Source organism: Microcaecilia unicolor, chromosome 13, assembly GCF_901765095.1.
Source record: "Microcaecilia unicolor chromosome 13, aMicUni1.1, whole genome shotgun sequence".
Taxonomy (NCBI): Eukaryota; Metazoa; Chordata; class Amphibia; order Gymnophiona; family Siphonopidae; genus Microcaecilia; species Microcaecilia unicolor.
In genome coordinates this window covers 52,026,801-52,052,631 of record NC_044043.1, presented here as the reverse complement: position 1 = coordinate 52,052,631, position 25,831 = coordinate 52,026,801, and the positions used below count along the sequence as shown (strand labels likewise).

Below are 25,831 nucleotides of genomic sequence, written 5' to 3'. Positions count from 1 at the left end.
GCTAACTGCTTTTACCACAATCTCTGGGAACAAATTCCAGAGTTTAATTACACGTTGAGGGGTCCTTTTACTAAGCTGCGGGGAAGAGGGCTCTGCGGCAGGGGCTGTTTTTTCCCACACGCCAGGGCCCTTTTTTCTGTAGTTGGTGAACCCCCCCCCCCCCCCCCCCAAATGGTCACACCGTGAGATAACTCTTACCACATGGCCATGCAGTGGGGTGCCCTTACCGCCACCCATTGAGGTGGAGATAAGGGCTCCCATGCTAACCCAGCGGTAACCAGGCATTGAGCGGCAATGCCTGATTACTGCTGTGTTATGACCGTGCAAGCCATTTCTGGGAGTTTTCTTTTTCCCCTGGAAATAATGCGCACTTGGAGCGGGACTACTGCCAGCGGCTGCGTTGGGCCAGCAATAATCTCAGAAGATTGAGCGGTAAGCCTGCGTTGGGTTTACTGCTGCTCTGTAAAAAAAGGCCCCTGAGTGAAGAAACAGGATGCTAGGAATTATTAAGAAAGGGATGGTGAATAAGACTGAAAATACTATAATGCCTTTGTATCGCTCCATGGTGCATCCTTTATAAAATTACTCCCACATATGTGCATAAAAATATTTGATTACTCTATAACGCATATATTTTTACCTGCATTGAGTGGAGGAGTACCCAGGGGTGGATTAGAGCCTGAGTTGTGACAGGATGAGATGCAAGTGTCTGCAGAATCTTTTTCCCTTGGCCATTTTCAAAGTGCTAGTACATGCATACTATTTTTCACTTTTATAAATTGATGCAATGTCTGTGGTTACTTTTTACCCCAGAGTTTGCAGAAATCCAGGCAATGTGAAAACTGCCACCTGTGTATATGTTTATGTATACCTAGCAAAATGGAGCATAGTGTTATGAACCAGTGCTGGACAACAGTGGGGAAGAATTGCAACATAGCTGACCCTCAGGTTAGCAGGGAATGTTGAGAGATTGCTTTAACATCAGATGGAATTTTCAGGTGAAAGGGCCGATGATTTTGTGACTTCATTCTAAGAGGTTTGCAGTCTGCGCCAACTTCTTGCATAAGTGCTGTGGCGCAACCATATTAGGTGCTATTCTGATACCTAGCATCATATGATTTCAAATTATTGTATTTTTATTTTTTAACATTGATTATCTTCTGCTTGGATTTGTTTCAGGCGCCTGGTGGAGCGCTTAGAAAATATGAGGAAGAACATGATGGGTAATGGGTTGTCTCAGTGCCTTCTGTGCGGGGAAGTCCTCGGCTTGCTGGGATCAACATCTGTCTTTTGCCAGGACTGTAAGAAGGTTGGTGAGATCCCATGATTTCAAATCAGTTCTTAAAATCTCAGATTCGCATAAAAGGTTTTGTGTTGCAGGTAGAATTTTTCCTTAAAACTGAACAGGAAAATATTTTAAAAATAACTAGTTCTTTCTTATTTTTAAATACATTTTATGTTGCAGTACCTATTGATCCAGTATTAAATATTTAGATCCAATGCAAACTATTTCCAAACAAGGAGAACTGCAAATGCTGTTAAAACACACTCCTTTTCTAAATGCACACTGTTGTATTTATAATAAAAGTTTTTCTTAGAGTTAATTATTACCTGAAGGTCTCATCTCCAACTGTTTACACAAACAGCCTGATACGCTACTAAAGTACCCATATGAATGTGCTATAAACTTAGTAACTGCATATTGCAGTGTTCTTGTGGTACATCATCGGTCTCCTTCCCCACATATCATGAATACTAATAAGTGTCCAACTTGAGGGCCCCTTTTATTAAGCCGCTTAGGCGCCTATGCGCGCCCAATGCACACCAAATTGGAGTTACCGCCCGGTTACCGCGTGGCCCTTGTGGTAATTTCAGTTTTGGCGTGCGTCCACTACGCGCATCTGAAAAATATTTTTTTATTTTTTGGTGCACATAACGGATGTGCGCCAAGTGGCATCTGATGCATGTAGGTCATTACTGCCCCAATTCTTTACCGCTAGGTCTGTGGCTGGTGGTAAGGTCTCAGACCCAAAATGGACGCGCGGCAATTTTGATTTTGCCGCACATCCATTTTTGGCAAAAAAGAAAAAAAAAAAGAAGCATTTTTTGCAGGCGATCTGAAAAATGGATCTGCGTGCACCTAAAACCCGTGCCTACACTACCGCAAGCCATTTTTTAGCGCTCCTTTGTAAAACGACCCCCTAAATGTCCATAATGTAACAATACCCCACAAAAAGTCATACACCCAACTTATATGTGCAAATTGTGCAATCACTTAGCTTTTAGGCTCAAAAGCGGTCTGCGGCGGGCCATGGTCCAATGAAGATCCCTGTTTGAGAATCTGCTTCACGGACCAATATTGTTCACTTCCACGATGGTTTAAAGCTGCTTAAATAATGACCACTCAACATTTTGTTTAGTGGAGGCTACATGATATGTAGGGAAGGAGAGCAGTGATGTACCACAAGAGCGATGCAAATGGGCCTTTATTGAGATAGAAATTTAGAAAGCTGCTGCTGTCCCTGGAATTGATAACATGGAATCTTACTACTATTTGAGACTCTGCTAGGTACTTGTGACTTGGGATTGGCCACTGCTGGTCCATACTGGGTAGATGGACCATCAGTCTGACCTAGTATGGCTATTCTTATGTGGAGGAGTGGAGGAGTGGCCTAGTGGTTAGGGTGGTGGACTTTGGTCCTGGGGAACTGAGGAACTGAGTTCGATTCCCGGCACAGGCAGCTCCTTGTGACTCTGGGCAAGTCACTTAACCCTCCATTGCCTGCCGCATTGAGCCTGCCATGAGTGGGAAAGCGCGGGGTACAAATGTAACAAAAATAAAAATAAAATAAATTTTTATGTTCTTATCTCAAAAGAAAAAAAACTTTATTAATACAATGGTGTAAAATGTATAGACTCTCTGTAGTGTTTAGTGTTTATTGCACTTGGTACAGACGTAATCTGACATAAAAACAAACACACAAAAACCAAAAAGCAGAAAAAGCTCTCCCTATTTCCAGCTGTGTATGAGCAGAACTTTCAGTTACTGAGTGGGATGACCTGTAAGGTTTCCGTCTGCTGTCTGTGCTGTATTCTGCATTGATCAAAGTGTTTTTGAAAAGTAGATTAGAAGAATGATGAAATATGTGCTATTGATTCTCGTAATAACATTGGCAAACCACTTAATTTTCATAAACCGCACTTTCACAAATGTAATTGTCTAAGAATTAACTGTAATGGGGTAACAGTCACCCCTTGGGAATTGTCATGCTGTATAAAGCTTAATACTGGTTTATAATCCAGAGATAAATTATGGCATTGTGAGCTGTCTTGTCCTTTCTTTTGGGGAGGGAGAGGCAGTTGTTTGTGTGATTTTTTTTTTTTTTTGTCCCTTTTACCATCTTGATTTTCAGAGGGGAGGTTGTCAACGTGGGCTACCATTGAGAGCTATTATTTTAGCACTTGTCCCATTTTTGCAGTGAGACCTAGCTTACTAATAACTGGGGTTAACAGTAAAATGACACATCTTAACAGAAGCCCATGTTAACTTCTCCCTTTAATTAGAGAAAAAAGAAATGTCTGTAGAAATCAAAATCACTGTGTAATAATAAAAGTGAGTCAAATATAGGGCAGTCAAGCCATTGTGACATCACTGTTGAGGTTGGCTCTTAGGCATTGGTGGAATGAGGGATTACGACATCACAATATAATTGAAATTACCACTATATGTAGTATAGGGCAGTTGATACCCTTTAAGGAAAATGCAGTGAAGGTGCTCTTTCGATGGTATCTGAAGCCTGAGTGCCTTCAGTGCATATATCCTGAATTGTCGGGCTTGTGCTGGAGGGTTTGCGGTGTTAGGGGGACCATGGGGCATGTTTGGTGAAGATACGGGCTTTTTGGAAATCGATTCACAGTAGGCTACAGAATTGGCTGGGAGGCTCGGTCCCCTGGAGCCCTACCCTTTTTCATTTTTCTGCAAAGGCTGCGGGCTTTTCCTCGGCCCAGCAGGCATTGATGCGGTATGCCATGAGTTCAGCTCGGGTGGTAGTAGCCTCCTGTTGGAAGAAGCCCTCAACTCCTCCAACAGTGAAATGGCTTAATAAACTGAGTCATATTTGTGAAATGGAGAGGCTCCTAGCGGAGCAGCGTAACCAGAAGAATAAGTGGCACTCGATCTGGGAACCTTTTATCCTCAATGCATAGAATAAGTAGTGCAGGGGGAAATGGCATTGAGAGTCTTGATGGGGCCTTAGAGAAGCAGGGGGGGGCCTCGGGAGGCGGGGACTAGAAAACTAAAATAAAGTTTATAAAGTTTTGAAGTTTTATATTGCTACATGTGGAAGGTTAAGAACGATGTATAATGGCGTGTTTTACGCAGAGATGGAGCGTGTTGTATTGCTCATGTGGCTTTGTGTTTCTTATTATACTAGCCATTGAGCCCGTGAAAATGAGCTACTTTTGGAATGGGGGGGTTTCCGAGCCCCCCCCCTGGAGTCGCCGCCGCCCCTCCACCCGGCCCGAGCAGCACTGTAAACTTACATCAGCACGCAGCAGCAGGCACATCAGCAAAGCTGCCGTCGGGGCGGGCTTCCTTCTCTACCTGTGTCCCACCCTCGTGTGACGTAACGTCGGCGAGGGCGGGACAAAGGCAGAGAAGGAAGCCCGACGGCAGCTTTGTTGATGTGCCTGCTGCTGTGTGGTGGTGTAAGTTCACAGTGCTCGGGCCAGATGGAGGGGCGCCGGCAACTCCGGGGGAGGGGGAGCGGTTCCGACGTCTGCAGCATGCCAGTAGAGACTTCCCTCTCTGTCCCGCCCCCATCATCACATATTGAAGCGGGGGCGGGGCAGAGAGGGAAGTCTCTACTGCGCATTTGCGAGTGAGTACGGTCACTCGCCGTTTATATGTTTGATGTTTAACCTATCAATAAAGACTTCATGCAAATTTAAAAAAAAAAGTATAGGGCAGTCGAGCCTTTGTGACATCACTGATGAGGTTGGCTCCTAGGCATTGGTGGAATGAGGCATTATAACATTACAATATCAGCTCTAGATACCAGACTGAAACTCTTCACACTAAGGTGAAAGTTATCAGTGTTAAGATGTGTTATTTTACCACTAACTTTGTACTACTTTAGCACATGTCCCATTTTATGCAATGAGATCTAGTTACTAATAACTGTGGTTAATGGTAAAATATCATATCTTAATGGTAGCACCTGCTACCCAGATAAGTGCCCTTGACTCGGGGTATACCCATAGCGTATATCTGGAAAATGCTGCTGAAAATCTTTGCAGACCATTCTGGCACTGTTCAGGTAAAGTCAAGAGCCAGGAGTTACCCAGAGATCAGTGATATTCAGCGCCCAGTATCCAGTAACTTAGGACAGCCAAAAAAGCTGTTCTACATTATCTGGATGGTTATCTAAATAGTGGCATGGAATGTCGCTGTTATCTGGATATTTGCGGTTCTGTCCATTATGGTTTATTGGGTTAATTCTTAAAAAGACAGCTAAAGTTGTTCACCGGAATAAAATGCACCAAGCGCGAATTCTGTATCAGCAATTGTGCTCACAGTTGTTGTTATAGAATACTAGTGTAAGTCTGCATTTATGCACCTAGCTTCTGGCATGAGCAGTTACTATCTTAGTGGCTGGTGTAAATACTCGTGCATAAATGCTAGCCCCACCCATGCCCCTCCCAGGTCCATGCCCCCCTTACAGTTGCACGCAGTAGACTTTACATGTGCCATTTATTCAATATTGACTAATTACATAGGTAACTGCTAATTAGTGCCATTTATTTGTTTATTTCAAATATTTATATTCTGCTTAGTCCACAGTTCCTAGCAGACTACAATAATAATATACATAATAAATATAACTAAATACCTAACATGTAATAAAAAATACAAAATAGAACAAATTCACAAATCATACAAAGCCAACACCACATCATGTCACAAATAAAAATCGAGAGCTAGTCCTAATCTTTACTCAACTCTTATGAAAATGTGTTCTGAAATAAATAAGCTTTAAGCTGCTTCCTAAAGGAAAGAGATGGAAAATTGATTCATAAGTCAACAGGTAATGAGATCCATAAAGTGGGACCCATTACTTGAAATATAGAGGACCTAAGGCCAAATAAATTGACAGAACGAAAACTAGGAGTTTCCAGAAGCGATTTGTCAGCAGATCTTAAAGCCTTAACAGACTTATATACTTTTAAAGTAGTAGACAAAATTGAAGGTGCTTCAGTTTTTAAAATCCTGAAAACTTAAGTCAGAACCTTAAAATGAATCCTTTTGATCGATTGTCAAACAATGAAGAGAAGCCAAAACCAGAGAAATGTGATCAAATCTTGAGGTTTGAGTAATTAGACGAGCTGCAGAGTACTGAGTCACTTTGCAAAGATTTTAAAGCGTAAGCTGGCAGACCAATCAGCAAAGCTTTGCAATAATCAGAATGTGGTATCATGAAACTCTGAAGCATTTTTTGAAAATTAGTGGGAGATAACAATATCTGTCTCCTAAGCAATCGTAATTTAAAGAAAACGGTTTTGATATCCTGTTTAATATGGCTCTTCAAAGAGAGGAGTCTAAAAGATCACCCAAATACCAAATTTCTGACAGAATTGGTACATTACAGCCATCAAGAATAAAGTTAGTAGGACAATTTGTTATTAATTTTAGACAAAACTTGAACTTTGGCAACATTTAATTGAAATCTGTTTGTAGCTACCTATGTTCGAATCAGAGCAATAGACTGAGACAAATGTTTGAAAGCATCATCAGTTACTACTACTACTACAAATTAACATTTCTAAAGCGCTACCAGGGTTGCGCAGCGCTGTACAATTAACAAAGAAGGACAGTCCCTGCTCAAAGGAGCTTACAATCTAAAGGACAAAAAGTGCAGTCAATCAAGATTGAGGCAGTCTAGATTTCCTGGATAGAGTTACAATGGTTAGGTGCTGAAAGCGACATTGAAGAGGTGGGCTTTGAGCAAGGATTTGAAGATGGGTAGGGAGGAAGCTTGGCGTATGGGCTCAGGGAGTTTATTCCAAGCATAGGGTGAGGCGAGGCAGAAAGGGCGGAGTCTGGAGTTGGCGGTGGTGGAGAAGGGTACTGAGAGGAGGGATTTGTCCTGTGAGTGGAGGTTACGGGTAGGAGCGCAAGGGGAGATGAGGGTAGAGAGGTAGTGAGGGGCTGCAGATTGAGTGCATTTGTAGGTTAGTAGGAGAAGTTAAAGTATTAACAGGGGAAAGAATTGCAAGTCACCTGCATAAATCTTATATTGTAATCCTAAACAGGTCAAAAGCTTGCAAATTGGTGACATGTATAAATTAAAAGGGACAACCAACAGAGCTGATCCCTGTGGAGCATCCGATTCCAAAGGGGTCCAAGAAGAAACATCTTTGCTATTCCTAATTTGACAGGAACGATCAGTTAAAAAGGAATTAAATTACTCCAAAACTCTACAATCTTTCAAATAAGATTCTTTGGTTAACTGTGTCAAAAGAAGCTGATATGTCCAAGATTACCATAAAATATTGAGACCCACAATGAAAACCAAGAAATGCCATAAGATCATCCCGCAAATTTCTCAATCTGCACTGCCCCAGCTGTAAAGGACTAAAATACAAGCAGATACATGCCACCACCTTCTCTTACATAAGCACGCAGCTGTGGAATGCATTACCAACAGCCCTGAAAGCGATTGACGAAATAACTAACTTCCGCAAATCCTTGAAGACACATCTCTTCAACAAAGCCTACAAAGATAACCCATAGCCTTACAAAACCACCTTACAAAAATACCTCACCAATCCATCCAGTTATTAAAGTCCACCTTCCATCCTGCCTAACACCTTCCTTCTCTCTGCCCTTACTTAATCTTTGTACATTACTAACTGTATCTGATATCATGGAATGATTGTCATAACCAAACTCTGTAAGCCACATTGAGCCTGCGAATAGGTGGGAAAATGTGGGATACAAATGCAATAAATAAATAAATAAATAAATAAATAAATAGTGTCACAAACATATTAAAAGTGTTTTTGTATTATGTTTTGGTCGAATTCCAACTGGAATTTTGTCAAGTAAAATTATGTTGTCAATAAAATCCTATAATTGCTGAAGAACAACATTCTCTAAAACAGGGGCGGACTGAGAGTGGTCTGGGCCCCCGGGCAATGGGAACCATTGAGCTGCCCCCCCAGTCATAGGCGGTCGGTGGCCCAACTGTTTGGGGAGGTTAAAGGGGGCGAGGTTAGGGGGTGGGGCCAGGGGTGGAGCTTAAATCCATAATTGTCTGATAACACACAGAAAAAAATAAAAATAAAAGTCACAATACCTTTTATTAAATTTAGATATTAGATATGTATTATATGTCAAAGAATAAAGTGGTTGCTCAAAGCATATTCTAAGCACAATCGCTCAACTGCAAAACACTATGCACAACTTTGTGCAAAAACACACTCAGAACCTTACTGTACCATAAATATTACACTGGGCGGAACCTAATACACCAATATACCACCCATAAGGAAAATGCAGACCGTCAACAATATGAAACAAGGCATCATATCATTACAATTCTCATGTAGAGCCACAGAACACCCTAATTCACGTTTAATGTGGGATAAAATACCATAAATAAGTAAATAAATATAAACTTTTAATGTTCAGCACCTGATTCTCAAAGTGGACATATTCCAAACATTATAATGAAAATAAAATGATCTTTTCTACCTTTGTTGTCTGGTTGTCCGATTCTGCTGCTATCTGTTCTCAGTGCAGGTCAGGAAGTCATCCTCCTTAAATATCTCCCTGGCAACCCAGCCAACCCCCCCCCCCCCCCCCCCATGCTCTCCCAGCAGTAAGGTAAACAAACCATAAACCAATTTCTACAATTGGTTACACAAGGCTAGAGGGCTTTCACTGCAGCTCCTGCTGTGAGGGTGGAGGTAAATCAACAATTTAAACCTCTCAGAGCACAGCAGGGGAGGTTTAGCCTGTCCAAGCCTCTTATACTGGGCGCCTATGCCCCCAGTCCTGCTGCTGCCCCCTCCCTGATCATGCTGCCTCTCTCTCCTTCTGCCACTGACCTTTTCCTTTTTCCTTTGGTCCTGCAGCTAAATCAGCTGTCTGCCACTGGAACTTCCCTCTGCCGTGGCCTGCATTTGTGGAAGAAGGAAGTGACACCAGAAGGGGGTGGGCCATGGCAGAGGGAAGTTCTGGCATTAGCAGCAGATGGGGGGGGGGGGGGGGGTCAGGGATGGGAGTGCAGGAGGAGAAGAGACAGGGGCATCCCAGTTCTGGAGGAGAGAGAAGGACATCAGACATCGGGCATGTGGGAGGGAAGCCCTGCCCCCCCCCCCCCCCCCAGCCCTGGGATACTTCTGCTGTAAAACCTTAGCTAAAAAAGAAATAGAAGAAACTGGTGCCAGTCAACACCAATGATTAGGTGTTAATACGACTTAACAGCTAATTAAACAATTTTGCACATACAGCTGACATTATTCTATAACTTGTATGTGCAGTGTTGCATGCTAAGTGTAAAAAGATGTGTGAAAGTTTATAGAATAACAGGTATACCCAGATATTCAGTGTTGATATCTAGGTAGTGGTGGATGCCAAGTATTCAGGTCTAACTCCAAACACTGCAGCTGGTCTTTAAATTAAATACTGATCTGTTTTTTCAGTGTTTTTTGGCTGTGGTTTTGTTTGATTTGTAGTGTAGTCATTGATTGAGGTGTGCTGTTTCATGTGTCTTTTTGTAAACTGCTCTGTACCACTGAAGTCAGGAAGGTAATTTGGCGAGTCATAAGTTGTTGTTTTTTTTTTTTTTTTTTTTAATAAAATAAATGAGTCCAAAGAGGCAAGACTAGACTGAAAACATGTAATGATGCATATGCCATAAACACATTATGTTAGCATGCTCAATCTTTTTCTATTTTTGAAATTACAAACTTGTTGTTATTTATTTGTTTTGCTTTACCAAGAACATGGAAAGGAAATGATTGTGTACTAGAGTAGCAGTGGGGTTCAATAGTATCCTTTCCACTGTGAAGACACTGTACCCAGAGTAACATGTACTTAATGTTCAACTGGTCTTGAGATTCAATTGCCTAGATATCCCAGTGGCTAATCCCTTAGGGATAAGATGCTTGGTGAAATTCCTGGGGGGATGCTTTATATTGCTACAGTGAAGGTGAAGCTTGATGAAATGATTTTAGGAAGTAAAGTCAAAATGGATATAATACTGTTCTGACTGACATTCTAATTGGCTTATTTTTTATGTAGATGTTTCCTGAAAGAAAGTTTAGAATTTTGTAATTTGCATATCATAATGGAAAGTGCTTCTCTTCGTCTTTGGGAATGACAACTCCTGAGATGAGTTCCAGGGCAATAGCAGTGTTCTATCACAGAGCTTTTTCTTTTAAAATCGTGTGTATTCCCATAACAAAAATCTGTCTGTCCTTGGGGAGAATTTTCCATTTCAGATTATTCTTCAGTGGCATAAAATATATAACTGTATGCCAAGGTTTGTGTGTCCGATAAGATGAGATAAAGTGTTAATGGTTGCAGAATAACACAAGAAGGACTACATAGGAGTCCATTGGATGGATATGTACAGAGTCGGTTCTTCCTCTAGAAATAACATTACTAAGGAGCCAGGTTTACCTATGACCCTTTTCCTTACATTTTTTGTGTATCAATTTTGCTCAGATATTTTGATTTGATATTTTACCTCTTGCAACATACATGGATGTGGATTACAATTAAAAACAGTATATAAACTGTAGTGAAGCATATAGAGGGCAATCCTGCTGACTACAGAGGGGCTAGTCTTTCTTTCCCTTTTTAGGGGCGATATGGTAGACATTTAAGTATTTACATGGCATAAATGCACAGGAGACTAGCCTCTCTTTCAACTGAAAGGACACTCTGGAACGAGGAGGCATAGGATGAAGGTGAAAGGGGACAGATTCAGAAGCAACTTGAGGAAATACTTCTTCAAGGAAAGGGTAGGTCAATTCATGGAATGGCCTTCCAGTGGAAGTGGCTATGAAAACAGTATCTGAATTCTAGAGAGCTTGGGACAAGTACATAGGATCTCTAAGGGAGTGATAGGGAGAGAAGATAGCATGGATGATCAGACTGGATAGGGCCATATGGTCTTCATCTGCCTTTATTTTTCTGTTTCTATGTTTAATTCCATAAATTGTTGCCTAAAGATAGGTACCAGTTGTGTGTACACATTGTAGAATAATTGGTGCCTCAAACTGACAATTACACACATAATTGCCAGGCTCTATTCTATTTCTGGTCAACGTGACTAAATGCAACTCAAACATTTTGCATGATGGAGCCTTTGTTAGAGCAAAAGAGGGGCTATTCTACTTTACATCTCTGAAGTGGATGATGTCAAAGGACTAAATGTTCAGCAGTGGATTTGATGAACACTTTGATATCTCTGTTAAAGCGTTTTGAACAGTTAACATGCGAAATAAGTAATTCCTCATCAGCTCTTTCCATTGTTTTGTTTGCATTGAAGTCTTTACTTCTTCAATAACACATCTAATGGAATAAAGAAAGCACTCTGAGACAATAAAATCTGTCATAGGGTGATTTACACATCTGTTTGAAGATGCATTTCTTACAGTCGCCACATGCGTTGACCTAAGGTTTAAATTATAAATGATAATAGATAAATTAAAATGGACTGGGGTGAAAATGAAATTTCTTCTCAACTGCACATGAATTTGTTCAATATTCATATGATTCGTACCAGCCTTTAGACGTACTGGAATTAACTGAAGCAAAACGAAGCTACTGAACTTCCTCAAAAGATAACACATCAGGAAAGCTTTTTTCAAATGCATTTGATCTTTGGGCGGCTTGGAATTCTTCTCAGCAAAAGGAGAGGCAAAAGTGGTCAAAAAGCAGAGGAGCACTGAAGGCAGTGGAACCACAGTATGACAAAAAGGAGTTTATGAACAGAACACCCAACGCAGCCATGTTTCGGTGATGGCCTGCATCAGGGGTGTAGAACACACTAAAAATAAAATAATGGATATGACATAAATATGTGTACATTGCAAATAGAGTAAAAAAAAAACATGGAGCCATACTGGTAGAATAAATATAAATATATACATGCATACACAAAAACATCAACTGTCCAATCACTGTAAAATAGTTTCTAAAGAATCATCAAAACATTTATATATATTAAAAAAAGTAAATAATTGTTAGACATGAATAGCAAAACCCAATCACTCTAAAAAAAATTTAAATCACATTAATATGATAAGCATTAAAACATGTGGAAGAAAGAGAACCAAAAGGTGAGAATTCTTCTCATCCTCAAATGTGCAGTTGAAATATTTCCTTTACATCTTCACAACTGGAAACTGGAATTAACAAATTCTTTGCAGGGCCATGTTTACCAAGAACTGAAGATCTAGTTCTGTGGTGGAAACTGAATCAACAAACTTCTCCAAACCTGAGTATATGTCCTGAAACCTTTCTGCAATGACTCCTGGCCAACGCACTCACTTTCATACAAAAACGTAATCACAACCTTTGAGTGAAATAAACAAATCTTCCATCACCCACTTGTTAAAGTAATATGAGGAGAAAAGACTTCAGTGGCCACTCACGGCTAAGTTTATAAAGCCAGAGAGCCTTAACTTTGAAAACATTTTGAAAAAAAGACAATTTGAAGAAGTCATTGAGGGGTCTTTTTACAAAGGCGCACTAGCGTTTTTAGTGCACGCTAAAAATAAGCATGTGCTAAACGTTGGTCGCCCATATATTTCTATGAGCGGCTCCACCATTTACTGCGTGCTAATGATTAGCGTGCACTAAAATTGCTAATGCGCCTTTGTAAAAGGACCCCTCAATGAATAAGATAAATTTCAGAAGACAATGAATAGATATCCTCTTTGACCAAGTTTCCTTCCTATGGTTTATACATGATTTGCATTGTTCATACCTTATTCTAAACTAATGAATTTCACTTATTGATCCATACCTTGGTTCTCTACCGTATAGATTACTGCAACTCATTGATTCAGAGTTTTAAATTATCGCATATGCAATGTATTCAGTTAATCCAGAATAATGCAATTGCATTTTTATATTTATAAGAAAAAACAAGAAGAGGAATCCTCTGCGGAAAACTAGAATGAACAGAAACAGAGAATGGCCCAAAGGAATGGAGATACAATGCCTGTGTCGGGGGTCAAAACCAGAATCTGTATTTTGCCAAAATGGCCTGAGACTACAGATATGCAACTTCTTAATCTTGAAAGAACAACTTCTGTTGGTCAAGCATCACTACTCCCAGCATTTTGTGAAGAAACAGATTCTAGTTTTGACCCCTGATGCAGTGTGCTGAAACACAGCTGTGTTAGGTCTTTTGGCTAATAAAGGTCTTTGTGTGTTTGACCTGTACTCACGTCTACATTCCTTTGGACTACCTCTTCTTATATTTATGCCAAAAAATATGATCAAGTTGTACTGTTACTCAACATTGCCTGCCTGTTTGATATCGGGCCTATTTGAAAATATTAATATTTACTCATCAAGCTTTTCAACTTTCAGCACCAGCTTTTATTGCAACTTTACATACTTATGCCCTGGCTTGTACAGTTAGATCACTGCATAGGCATCTGTTAGTTGTCTCCCCTCCTTCCAGGCATAGGCTGGAGTCCACCCAGCATTCTGCCTTTTTCTGCTTAACCCCAACACTTTGGAATACTATGAGGCTTATTTTCAAAGCACTTAGCCTCCCAAAGTTCCATAGAAACATATGGAACTTAGCCTCCCAAAGTGCTTTGAAAATATGCCTCTATGCCATACTATTTCAGGTTAGAAACTTCATTCCTTCATTTTAAATGAGGTTCTAAAGACCTGGCTATTTGGCCTGGCTTTTGGGGTAGAAGATGGAGCTTGACCCATTATGACTCATGGATGACTCCTTTCCTGTGCCTGATGTATTGTGTTCTATAAATGTCTACATTGTAGATCCTATCCCAGTTTGTCCCTCTAGCTGTTTATAGTTGTCTGATTTATTTGTGCATTACTCTTTTCTGTAAACTGCCATGATATGACAAAAATGCAGTATATCAAATTCAATAAACTAACTTAAATGCTGTAAGAGTGCCGTGACTGTGCAGAACAAAATATATGTATAATAATCTGTGCATGAGATGACCTCTTTTCATTAGGAGTGTTCCAATATTTTGAAAATCCATGTGGTTGGTTCATTTTATGAATGTAGTTTATAAGGTTAGTTTGGAATTGGCATAACTCCTGAAATTGATGCCTATAAGCTAAGAATGGGATTGTTTAGAAATTTTCATTCAATATGTGAAATACTAAAGTATTGTTCTCACTTAATTTGCTTCCCGAAAGAGTTTGGAAACTAGCTTCAAGCCATTTTTAAGCCATGAAATGAATGGTCTTCCACAAACCTCAAGGGAATGAATCTCCAACTGATTTGACACCAGTTTCATATTAATAGTGACAAAACTAAGTGACACTTGCATTTAGTTTTTGAAATTTCCCCAGGATCCATGATTTTATCCTGTGTATTTATAATAAGACAAGCAAAAAAGCCCGTTTCGTGAAAAAATGAAACGGGCCCTAGCAAGGCTACCGTCTAATGGCCATTATGTTTTTAATTCTCTGCCTTTCCAAATTGGCGTTTCTTTCTCTGTTGTTTGCTCTTTGCTCATCAGTCATATTCGCCACCCTGGACCTTTTCCTTGCAGTGGCTTGTTCCCTTTCACGGGTCTTTTGGTCTTCGCTCATAGCGACATGCGTTTTTTTTTGCGCTTCGGCTCTTTTCCGTTTAGCTTCAGCCTGCTCCTCAGCAGTTAGTTGTCTTTTAGGAGCCATGGCAGATCGCGATGGGTAGTAGTTAAGGTGTGTTGCAGTAGATGGCATGTGATGTACAGCAGGTTAGAGTGTGCCTCTTCTTCCCTGGAGCAGGTGTGTGGTGGTGGTAGCTCATTTGCATACGGTTACGAACCCAGCCAGCCAGCCAGGGACGCAGATTGACAAATTATTATATAAGATGGTCTGTATTTTCATCATTAATTGAATCGATCAGTATCTTAAAAATGTAGAAAGATGCATCTGAAGTGCAGAAATACAAAGGAACTGTATGCAATAGGAGGTGAGAGGCTGATGCAGACAGACCAGGAAGGAGATTTTGGATTGATGGTGTCTGAGGATCTCAAGGTGGTGAAACAATATAAAATAGGCAGAAGAATGCTTGGCTGCATAGGGTAAGGCATAAGCAGTAGAAAGAAGCAGGGCCATCCCAGGGGGCTGAGAGGGTGGTGTGATGGCACAGGGTGCAAGGGAGGCAGGGGTACTAACTTTATTCCCTGTTCATCGTTTCCCCTGAGGTCACTATGGCATGTGGTAACCTCCACGGAGTGGCATGTATAAGTCAAGCCTCCTTTATGGGCAGCTTTGATGGCCCGAGCTGATCTTTATATGCCATCATTTACTATGTTTTAAAAATGGTTATGTGTACTTTGCCACATATCTAGATTTGGAAAATGCAGGCTGTCCTGATCTGGGCTGCTTGCAAGAGGAGTGCAGCTTGTGCTATGATGGATTTACATTTTGGAATTCTGTCCTCAACCTAGCTACTAGTTTTTGAGCAACAACTCGCATTGTGTTTGAGAATGAAAGATTTAATCAGATGAGAAGGCAACTTGAATGTGCATTCACTGGATTTTAATGTTTGTCAGTGGCGTTTATGCCGAGAAAAGAAAGAGAGAAAAACAGGACTAACAAAGAATCTCTATAAAACTTTGTAATGTTTTGCACATTTTGCTCAGATGCCGTTACAGCTTTTGCTATAAAACTCAACTTATGCAACAGCTGGAGCAGACAATTGGTGAATATTAGTAATGTATGCCTTCCTTATTTACATTTTCTAGCTGATATCCCTTGCACCAGAAGATGCGCTCATGTATAAGGATAATGTTTTGCTCTTTAGAAACTGTCTTTACTGATCATTGCTAGTGTTTTCTGAAATTTCAGAAATCCCATTTAATTCATGTCTGCTGTTCTTCAGTCTTGTATCAAGTGTGTGCAACTCAGATAGTCAAAATCACATCTATAATTTTCACTAGTAGCATAATTTCATTCATTTTATTTCATGTCTATATATGACCAAAAAGATAGTGGTTTGCAATAAAAATAGAAACACAATCCAAAAATCAAAACAGGAATAAAATTAACAAATGTCAGTCAGAACCCAAGGTGGGACAATGATGTCTCTTAACTACCGCTTATACCAGTCCCCCATAAAACAATAGACTAGAAACCAAGACCTGCATTAACACAGCACCACCAAGACTGGAAATAAAATGGGTTTTAACTTTATTTCTTAATGTTTTGTCAGTCTCCTGATGAATATCAAAAGGAGACGGAGTTCTACATCTCTGGGACTATTACTGAAAATGCAGGTGTCTCACCTCTTTATAAAATGGAATTTGCAGCAAACGGACTTGGCTCTTTCAAAGTGCCCTACCAGAAATATACCAGGTGAGATGATGAGGTAGATATACAGGGGCAGATTCTCTCTTTTCTATAAGCAAGAGCCAACTTATAGTAGTCACCTCAACTATTGCATCCAATGGATCAGAATTTGCATTTTGAGGGCTTCTGTCACCGTCCTAGTGGCTGTTTACTTGCTTCCTAGGAATGCTGACAGAATGCATTGCAGTGGTGAATAGTGCATGAAATCAGAGCTTGCACTGTGGATCACATAGATGTTGTTGGTAAGGGCTCCTGCGCTAACCTGGCGGTAACTGGGCAGCACTGCCCAATTAGCACCGAGTACAGTCTGGCACTACAAAAATACATTTTTGTAGCGCCAGAAATGATGGCGCAGTAGGAGTGGGAAATACCGCCAGACTGACGCAGTAGCCTGGCGGTACTTCCGTTATAGCGAGCAGTAAGCCCACATTGGGCTTACCGCTGCTTAGTAAAAGGAACCCTTAGATAGCTTATAGTGGGAAAATAGTGAGATAGCTCCCTGAGCAAAATTGTATCATCAATATATTGAAAGAGAAAGCCACAAGGAAGCATCTGCTGGCGGGAGTGATTCTGCGGCACGCTGGTGAGGTTCTGGTTCTAGAGACCAGACCCACAGTAAAATCATTAATTGACACACATAGTATTCAGTCCCAGACAGTATATCCCAAACCCTCATGCCCTGGTCCTGCTGCTCGTTCCATATGCACTTCTTCAGATGGCTTTAACTGTTCTACACTTTATGTGAATGAGTGAAGTATTCTGTGCCCATGACATCATTTTTAAAGTTTACTTCAGTTACTGCTTTTGCACTGCAGTTTTCTTGTAGCACATTCTTTCATGCTTTCTGGTTGCTAGAGCAACAGAATTAGTTTTTTTTTTTTTTTAATTACAGTACTGAATTTCTGATTCAGTTCATTCTTGGCTGTCAAGAAGACAGGATTCATTCCCCCCCTCCCCCCATGAAACTTTTTGTTCAATAGCCAAGGCATCACCAATTATCAGAGTAAATGGGGGTGTAAGCTAGCATGGAGAGGAAGAGGACGTGCTTGGAATAAAATGCTGGTTGGGTTGCATTAGAAACAAAATGATGGGGAAGGGAGGGAAAGTGATATTTCATGTGCTTTGTGTTACAGACCTTTTTGCAAGTAATAACATCCACGTAGGTCACACTGAGATTTTAGACAGTAATATTCATATTGTGTGGCACTTAACAAAATAAGAAAATGGAAAAATGTGGTTCATTTTGGTTTATTCCATAAGTTTTTAATTTTTATGTTTTTTAAAAATTCATTACAGTATGTCATTTTTTAAAAAAGTTTGATTTCTGCCTTCCCAAGTGACTCATTACCATTTTATGAAGGTCAAGAAGTGTTCTGGGTAAGGGCATAATGCCAATCAGACTAAGATGAACCCTGCATGTCTTCTGCTTTCCTTGTATCAGAGTGCTGTGGCCTTTGAAATGAAGTGTGTTTTAAAATGCATTTTGTTTTCTAAGTAATTGTATAAGTTCCCAAGGTCGGTAGTGATTCAGAGATTCAGCACTTGGGACAAGATTAGTTTGCTTATGCCTTAATCTTGCCCTAGTAGCACTCACTAAAAATTTAGGGACAGAAAGTACCTGCATATAGGGGGTCTTTTACAAAACGGTGGTAAATGGCCTATTTGAAAACTGCTCACTGTCCCTGCAGGCTGAAGAATGTGCTGATGGCTATTTGAATCTGTGTAAGTGTCAGGACCTTTTTTTAAAATTTTCTTTGATTTCTGCAGTTCATTGCTGCCCCTGGGAAACTGCCACCCTAGGTGACTGCCTAATGTCTGGCTAGTCCAAATTCTGCAATATTTTACTGTCTCGCAACATTGTACTTGAGGTTGCTAACAATATCTTGTGTTAAAGATCCACCTGGAGTTTTAAAAATGTCTATCCATTTGCACTCAGTAGTGGAAATTGTCCTTTTATTGTACAAATTCTCAATCTCAGCCAGAAGATGAATAATAATGAGAGAACAGATCAAGGGCCCTGATTTTCTAGAAATGCCCTGTGTAAGCAAAGGAAATCCCTAGCAAAAGCCTAGTATAGACAGACATATTATCAAGGATGAATGAAAATGAAGGTAATCACAGATCGCATTTTCCATTAAAAATCTGACCTAGGGCCAAAATATTGCCTGAGGAGATTTAACTATTACTGGGGTTAACGGCACAAAGTAAATACAGTAGCTTCTCATAGCAGTCATTTATCTCTGGAAAGCACCTTTTTTTGTTAATTATGAAATATCTTGGATGGTTTTCTTAAAGACACACAGAATACCTTTTAATCAATTTGGACATATGCTAGTTCTTGGTATCAAGTACATGAGTATGACATTATCAGTAGAATTGCTTAATTACCATAATTTCACAGCTGTATATACATAACTACTGTATAATCCCTCTAAAGAATATTGTGTCTAGATATATCCTATCACTACAGAATATGGGTTGAACATGGAGTGCAGAATAGCTCTATTATCTTGCAAATGTTTAGCATTTTTAATGCCAGTCACTCAGCTTCAGAGGAGACACAATTTTAAATGGAGAGAGAAAATTAAGTCTTGCTTGCAGATTTCATATCTCGCTTTCCATGACTTGCAGGCTTATTTTCGAAAGAGAAGGGCACCCATCTTTTGACACAGATCTGGAGATGGGCGTCCTTCTCCTAGGGTCGCCCAAATCGGCATAATCGAAAGCCAATTTTGGGCGTCCTCAACTGCTTTCCGTCGCGCGGACAACCAAAGTTCACGGGGGAATGTCGGAAGCATAGCGAAGGCGGGACTGGGGCATGCTTAACACATGGGCGTCCGTCCTCAGCCAATAATGGAAAAAAGAAGGGCGTCCCTGACAAACACTTGGCCGACTTTACTTGGTCCTTCTTTTTTTACGACCAAGCCACAAAAATGTGCCCTAAATGACCAGATGACCACCGGAGGGAATCGGGGATGACCTCCCCTTACTGCTCCAACGATCACTAACCCCCTCCCACCCTAAAAAAAATTTAATATTTTTTCCAGCCTCATACCCAGCTCCAATGACAGCAGTATGCAGGTCCCTGGGTACTGCAGTTTTAGTGGGTACTGCAGTGCACTTCAGGCAGGCGGACCCAGGCCCATCCCCCCTTACCTGTTATACTTGTGGTGGTAAATGTGAGCCCTCCAAAACCCACCACAAACCCACTGTACCCATATCTAGGTGCCCCCTTCATCCCTAAGGGCTATGGTAGTGGTGTACAGTTGTGGGGAGTGGTTTTGGTGGCCTCAGCACACAAGGTAAGGGAGCTATGCACCTGGGAGCTTTTTCTGAAGTCCACTGCAGTGCCCCCTAGGGTGCCCAGTTGGTGTCCTGGCATGTGACGCGGACCAGTGCACTACGAATGCTGGCTCCTCCCACGACCAAATGACTTGGATTTGGTCGTTTCTGAGATGGGCGTCCTCTGTTTCCATTATTGCCGAAAATTGGGGACGACCATCTCTAAGGTCGACCTGAATGTTGAGATTTAGGCATCCCCGACCGTATTATCGAAATGAAAGATGGCCGCCCATTTTGTTTCGATAATAAAGGTTTCCCCGCCCCTTCGCGAGGACGTCCTGCGAGGCCGTTCTCAGGAAAACTTGGGCGCCCTGTTTGATTATGCCCTTCTTGGTCATTTTAGGACATCCGAACATGGAAATAGTGGCATTTAGATGTGTAGCTTGCATACTTGTGCAAACAGCAATTTAAAAAAGCTGCTGTTTGCACACACTCATCCCTAGGGTGCAGAGGTTTAGCAGAAATTTGGTGAGGAACATGATTTAGGTGTAGATGTGTATATCCCATTTTACAATGGGAAGACAAGCTTATTAGAAAAAAAAAAATTCCCTGTGGTTCTTGCACTTGTCCTAAGGCCTGCTTCTTGTTTAGACCTGGGGCCAAAATCACAGAACAGGCTGTTTTACCCCATTTATGAGATAATGGGCCTGACTTGGGTCCCATTATTTATTTATTTGGATTTTGCTCACACATTTTCAGTAGTTGTTCAAGGTGAGTTACTTTCAGGTACAGTGGGTATTTCCCCGTCCCTGGAGGGCTCACAATCTAAGTTTGTACCTGAGGCAATGGAGGGTTAAGGGGCCCTTTTACTAAGCTGCATAAGTGTCTGCGTGCACCCAATGCGCGCCAAAATGGATTTTCTGCCCGACTACCGCGTGGCTCTTGCGGTAATTTCATTTTTGGGGTGCGTCTGATACGCGCGACTGAAAAATATTTTTTATTTTCAGGTGCGCTTAACGGACACGCACCAAGTGGCATTTGGCATGCGTAGGTCATTACCGCCTGGTTACCGTGTGAGTCTTTACCGCTAGATCAATGGCTGGCGGTAAGGTCTCAGACCCAAAATGGATGTGCGGCAATTTTCATTTTGCCACACATCCATTTTTGGCAAAAATTTTTTAAAAAGGCCTTTTTTTACAGGCACGCTAAAAACCTACACCTACACTACCGCAAGCCATTTTTCAGCACGCCTTTGTAAAAGGACCCCTTAGTGACTTACCCAAGACCACAAGGAACAGCAGTGGGGATTTGAACCAGGCACCTCTTAAATGTCAAGACAGATACTCTAACCACTAGGCCACTCCTCCACTCCATTTGTGCAGCCAGGAACCTGTGGTGTTCTGGGTGCAGCAATGCAAATTAGTGAGATTAGAGCTCTGTTTTTTTGCACCATGCTTGTTTTAAAAATTGCTGCTCCCGCTGGATGTGCTGGTAAATACTTGTGTATGTGATGGTGTACTTCTAGTATTTTATAAAAGGCTGTACATTTGGCAGAGCCTTCTGTAACTACAGGGGGCACTGAGCATGCCTCAACCGGAACATCTGAAGTCATATCTCAGCTGACCGATCTAAAATAGGCCTTCGTATGGCCTTCAAGATGTGTCGTGCTGCCTGATCTAGGAGATGTAAACCCAACTCTCCCTGCCTAGCTAACCAACAACATTCACTTTCACAACTGAAGCACAGAAGAGCCATGAGAAATGATTTTTTTTTTTGGTTACTCTCCCTGGAATTTCATATATCGCACCTTAATTTCGCGTAGAAATGAAAGTGTATTCTATAACAATTCGCGTAACTTATTTATTTATTTCAGTACATTTATACCCCACCTTTTGCCACAGTGTTGCAGCCCCAAAGCGGCTTACAATGAACTTATTAAAAATAAATAAAAACAAATACAGTGCACTTAATTGTTTAACGTGCTAATCAGTGCTTTTAATTATGTTAAGCAATTATCAGCAGTAATTAGCGTTAATTAAGATTTACGCCCACAACTCGCTAACCCCCAATTTCTGTATATGGCGCCTTAAGTTGTGTGTGCCTATTTGGCCACTTTGTTTACATCTGTAACATTCTGTTGAATACAAAGTGAGATTAATTGACCTAAGTATGGTCTAAATAGTTTCTTTTACCGTAATTAGTTGTTATTGCTTGTTTTCATGTATTTAACTCTGGTAGTTTTCCTGTGTTAACCATTCCTTTACTATCGTATTTCGGCAAGGAAATGAAAATGCTTTTTAGTGGGGATGCTGTAACATAGGCACAAACATTTATGTGCCCATTATCCTCAAGATCTATTAATGGCATGCAAATTTCCATGCACAAAATTGTGGACCCATTTTACTAAGCAGCGGTAAACCCAACGTGGGCTTGCTGCTTGCTAAACAGGAAGTACCGCTGTGCTACCGCAGCAGCCCGGTGGTACTTCCCACCCCCTAGTGTGCCATCATATCCGGCGCTACAAAAATATATTTATTTATGTAGCGCTGGAGTGTAGTCGGTGGTAATCAGACTTAGACGTCATATCAAAAATGTCCCTCTCTATGTTGTTAGATTGACCTATAAGCAAGAACTTAGTTTTATCTCTATTCAGCTTCAGAGAGTGAGTGTTAATCCATGTTTCCAAAAGTGAAACACGTTCTGAGAGGAGGAGTAGCCTAGTGGTTAGTGCATTGGGCTTTGATTTTTGGCGTCCTGGGTTCAATTCCCAGTGAAACTCCTTGTGACTTTGGGCAAGTCTGTTAACCCTCCATTGCCCCAGGTACATCAATTTAAATTGTGAGTGCTCTAGGGACAAAGTACCTGCATGTAATGTGTTCAGTGCTATGTACATCTAGTAGCGCTATACAAATGATTAGTAGTAGTTTTATTCTAACTGCAGTTTGGGCAACCGGAAGCAAAATTGTTATATCATCGGCATAGCTTAAAGCCAGTCAAAACCATTGTATGGCCCAGAGATGGCATCAAGATATTAAATAATGTTGATAAGGGAGGAGCCTTGTGGGACCCCAAAACCAGCATTCCAAGACTCTGATACATTCTTCTTAAATTTCACACTATCAGGCTTATTTTCGAAAGAGAAGGGCGCCCATCTTTTGACACAAATCGAGAGATGGGCGTCCTTCTCCCAGGGTCGCCCAAATCGGCATAATCGAAAGCCAATTTTGGGCATCCTCAACTGCTTTCCGTTGCGGGGACAACCAAAGTTCCCAGGGGCGTGTCGGAAGCATAGCAAAGGCGGGACTGGGGTGTGCTTAACACATGGGCGTCCTCAGCCGATAATGGAAAAAAGAAGGGCGTCCATGACGAACACTTGGCCGACTTTACTTGGTCCATTTTTTTTGTGACCAAGCCTCAAAAAGGTGCCCGAACTGACCAGATGACCACCGGAGGGAATCGGGAATGATCTCCCCTTACTCCCGCAGTGGTCACTAACCCCCTCCCACCCTAAAAAGAAACTTTAAAAATATTTTTTGCCAGCCTCAAATGTCATACCCAGCTCCCTGACAGCAGTATGTAGGTCCCTGGAGCAATTTTAGTGGGTGCAGTGCACTTCAGGCAGGCGGACCCAGGCCCACCCCCCTACCTGTTACACTTGTTAATAGTCTTTATTGGCAAGAGAAATACACAAGACTATTAACAAGTGTGAGCCCTTCAAACCCCACCAGAAACCCACTGTACCCACATGTAGGTGCCCCCCTTCACTCCTTAGGGCTATGGTAGTGGTGTACAGTTGTGGGGAGTGGGCTTTGGGGGGGGCTCAGCACCCAAGGTAAGGGAGCTATGCACCTGGGAGCAATTTCTGAAGTCCACTTCAGTGCCCCCTAGGGTGCCCACTTTTGGTGTCCTGGCATGTGAGGGGGACCAGTGCACTACGAATGCTGGCTCCTCCCATCACTACGAATGCTTGCATTTGGTCGTTTCTGAGATGGGCGTCCTCGGTTTCCATTATCGCCGAAAACCAGGGACGACCATCTCTAAGGACGACCATCTCTAAGGTTGACCTAAATGTTGAGATTTGGGCATCCCCAACTGTATTATCGAAATGAAAGCTGGCCGCCCATCTTGTTTCGATAATACGGGTTTCCCCGCCCCTTCGCTGGGACGTTCTGCGAGGGCGTCCTCAGGAAATCTTGGGTGCCCTGTTCGATTATGCCCCTCCACAGGTCCTAGTGGTAAGAAAACCCTCAAACCATGACAGCACTTTACCACCTATACCAAAGCTATTTAGAATGTTCAAAATTGGCTGATGTTCCACAAGATCAAATGCACTTGATAGATAAAAGTATGAACATTTGACCTTTAACCAAGAGGATTATACCCTCTGCTATTAATTCACTAAGAACTGCTGGAAACCAGATTGTGAATCATGAAGTAAATCAAAAATTTCCCCAAAAAACGGTTAATTGTTTTGTCACCAATTCCTCTGTTAACAAACGGGGATTGATTCCTTAGGATGATAGTTGGTAACATCAGCTATACTGAGATTACTGTTCTTAACAATTGGAGTTAGAACTATATTGCCATTCTTTACGGGGAATCTACCCTGGGCTAACTGGTGATTAATCCATATCAACAATTGTGACAAAAAAAGTTTCTGGAGCTATCTTGAGTAAATATGGAGGACATGTATCCAGAGAACAATAAGATAAAGTATATTGATGAACCAACAAACGCAAGTTGGATATACAAATAGGCTCAAAATCAAGCCATACTCTTACAGGGATCGACTCGATAGAAACTCTACAAAACCTGTATCTTATTTTTTTTAGATAAGGCTATCTGTACTTGTAATATAACTACCACCCCTAATCATTTCTATGGCACCACTAGACTTATGCAGTAATTGTACACAAAACACGTAAGAAACAGTTTCTGTTTGACAGAGCTTACAATCTATTCAGAACAGACAATAGGGCAAATAAGGGATTAAGGAGTTATTTATTGTGGGAATGATTAAAACAAACATGGATACTGAACAGGTGAATAGGGAGGGGGGGGGTTAAGAGTTTAAGGGGCCCTGGTAATTTTAGATTTGGCATGCGCCTATATCGCCTGGGTGATTTGTTTATTTATTTCCTCCCACATGCAGCGTTTCCGGCAGTAATCGGCAGTTGGCACGTGCCAACCAGTCACCGCACATGTAGCGCGTGAGCCCTTACCACTAAATCAGTGGGTGGCGTTAAGGGCGCAGGTGGGTTTGGATGCTCGCCGGTTTCAGTTTTACTGCATGCCCTATTCTCATCCCATTAAAAAAAAGCCCTTTTTTGCAGACACGGTAAAAACTGGCTTGGTGTGCGCCCCATACATGTGCCTACACCACCGCAGGCCACTTTTTACCGTGGCTTATTAAAAGGATCCATGGATTTGGAGCTTGCATTTGGAAATGGTGAGTAATGAAATCTATAAACCAAAATCCATAATTTTATCTAAGGTGTGAATATCAATTAAAACGATAACCACTTTAATGGGCAGACTGGATGGACCACACAGATCTTGATCTGCTGTCATTTACTATGTTACTGCACCTTTAAAAGATTCCACATTTTTTTCCTTCCTTGATAAATGAGGAAAGTGGAAGTTGTTACTGAAGTCATTCATGCATAAAACCTTTGTGGACAGACATGCTATATATATACAAATGGTGAAAAGCTAAAGACTTGCTCTGTAATTTTCTATTTCGAAATTTAATTCAGTCATTTTAACAATTTAATAGTGGGTGATATTAATTTACTCTGAAGATCCTATGGTTAAAGATTGCGTCTCATTTTTAGAAGCTCTTGAATTTTAGATGTCAGCTCTTAGGCATGTTTCCATCAGATTTGGGAGAGATTATTATTATACCAATTGTGAACAATAGTAAAGAATCAAGGGGCCCTTTTACTAAGGGGCACCGAAAAAATGACCTGC

General features: G+C 41.2%; 1 protein-coding gene across 6 annotated transcripts in view; it reads left to right on the top strand.

Annotated features, from left to right (window-relative positions):
• The window catches only part of RPH3AL (rabphilin 3A like (without C2 domains)), a 214,025-nt gene that overhangs the window by 75,001 nt on the left and 113,193 nt on the right, over nucleotides 1–25,831 (top strand). For all 6 annotated transcript variants that reach the window (XM_030222366.1, XM_030222368.1, XM_030222365.1 and 3 more), the window contains one exon: nucleotides 1,180–1,309. In XM_030222366.1, the coding sequence (XP_030078226.1) occupies nucleotides 1,180–1,309 (130 nt within the window). The remainder of the gene's footprint in view (nucleotides 1–1,179; nucleotides 1,310–25,831) is intronic.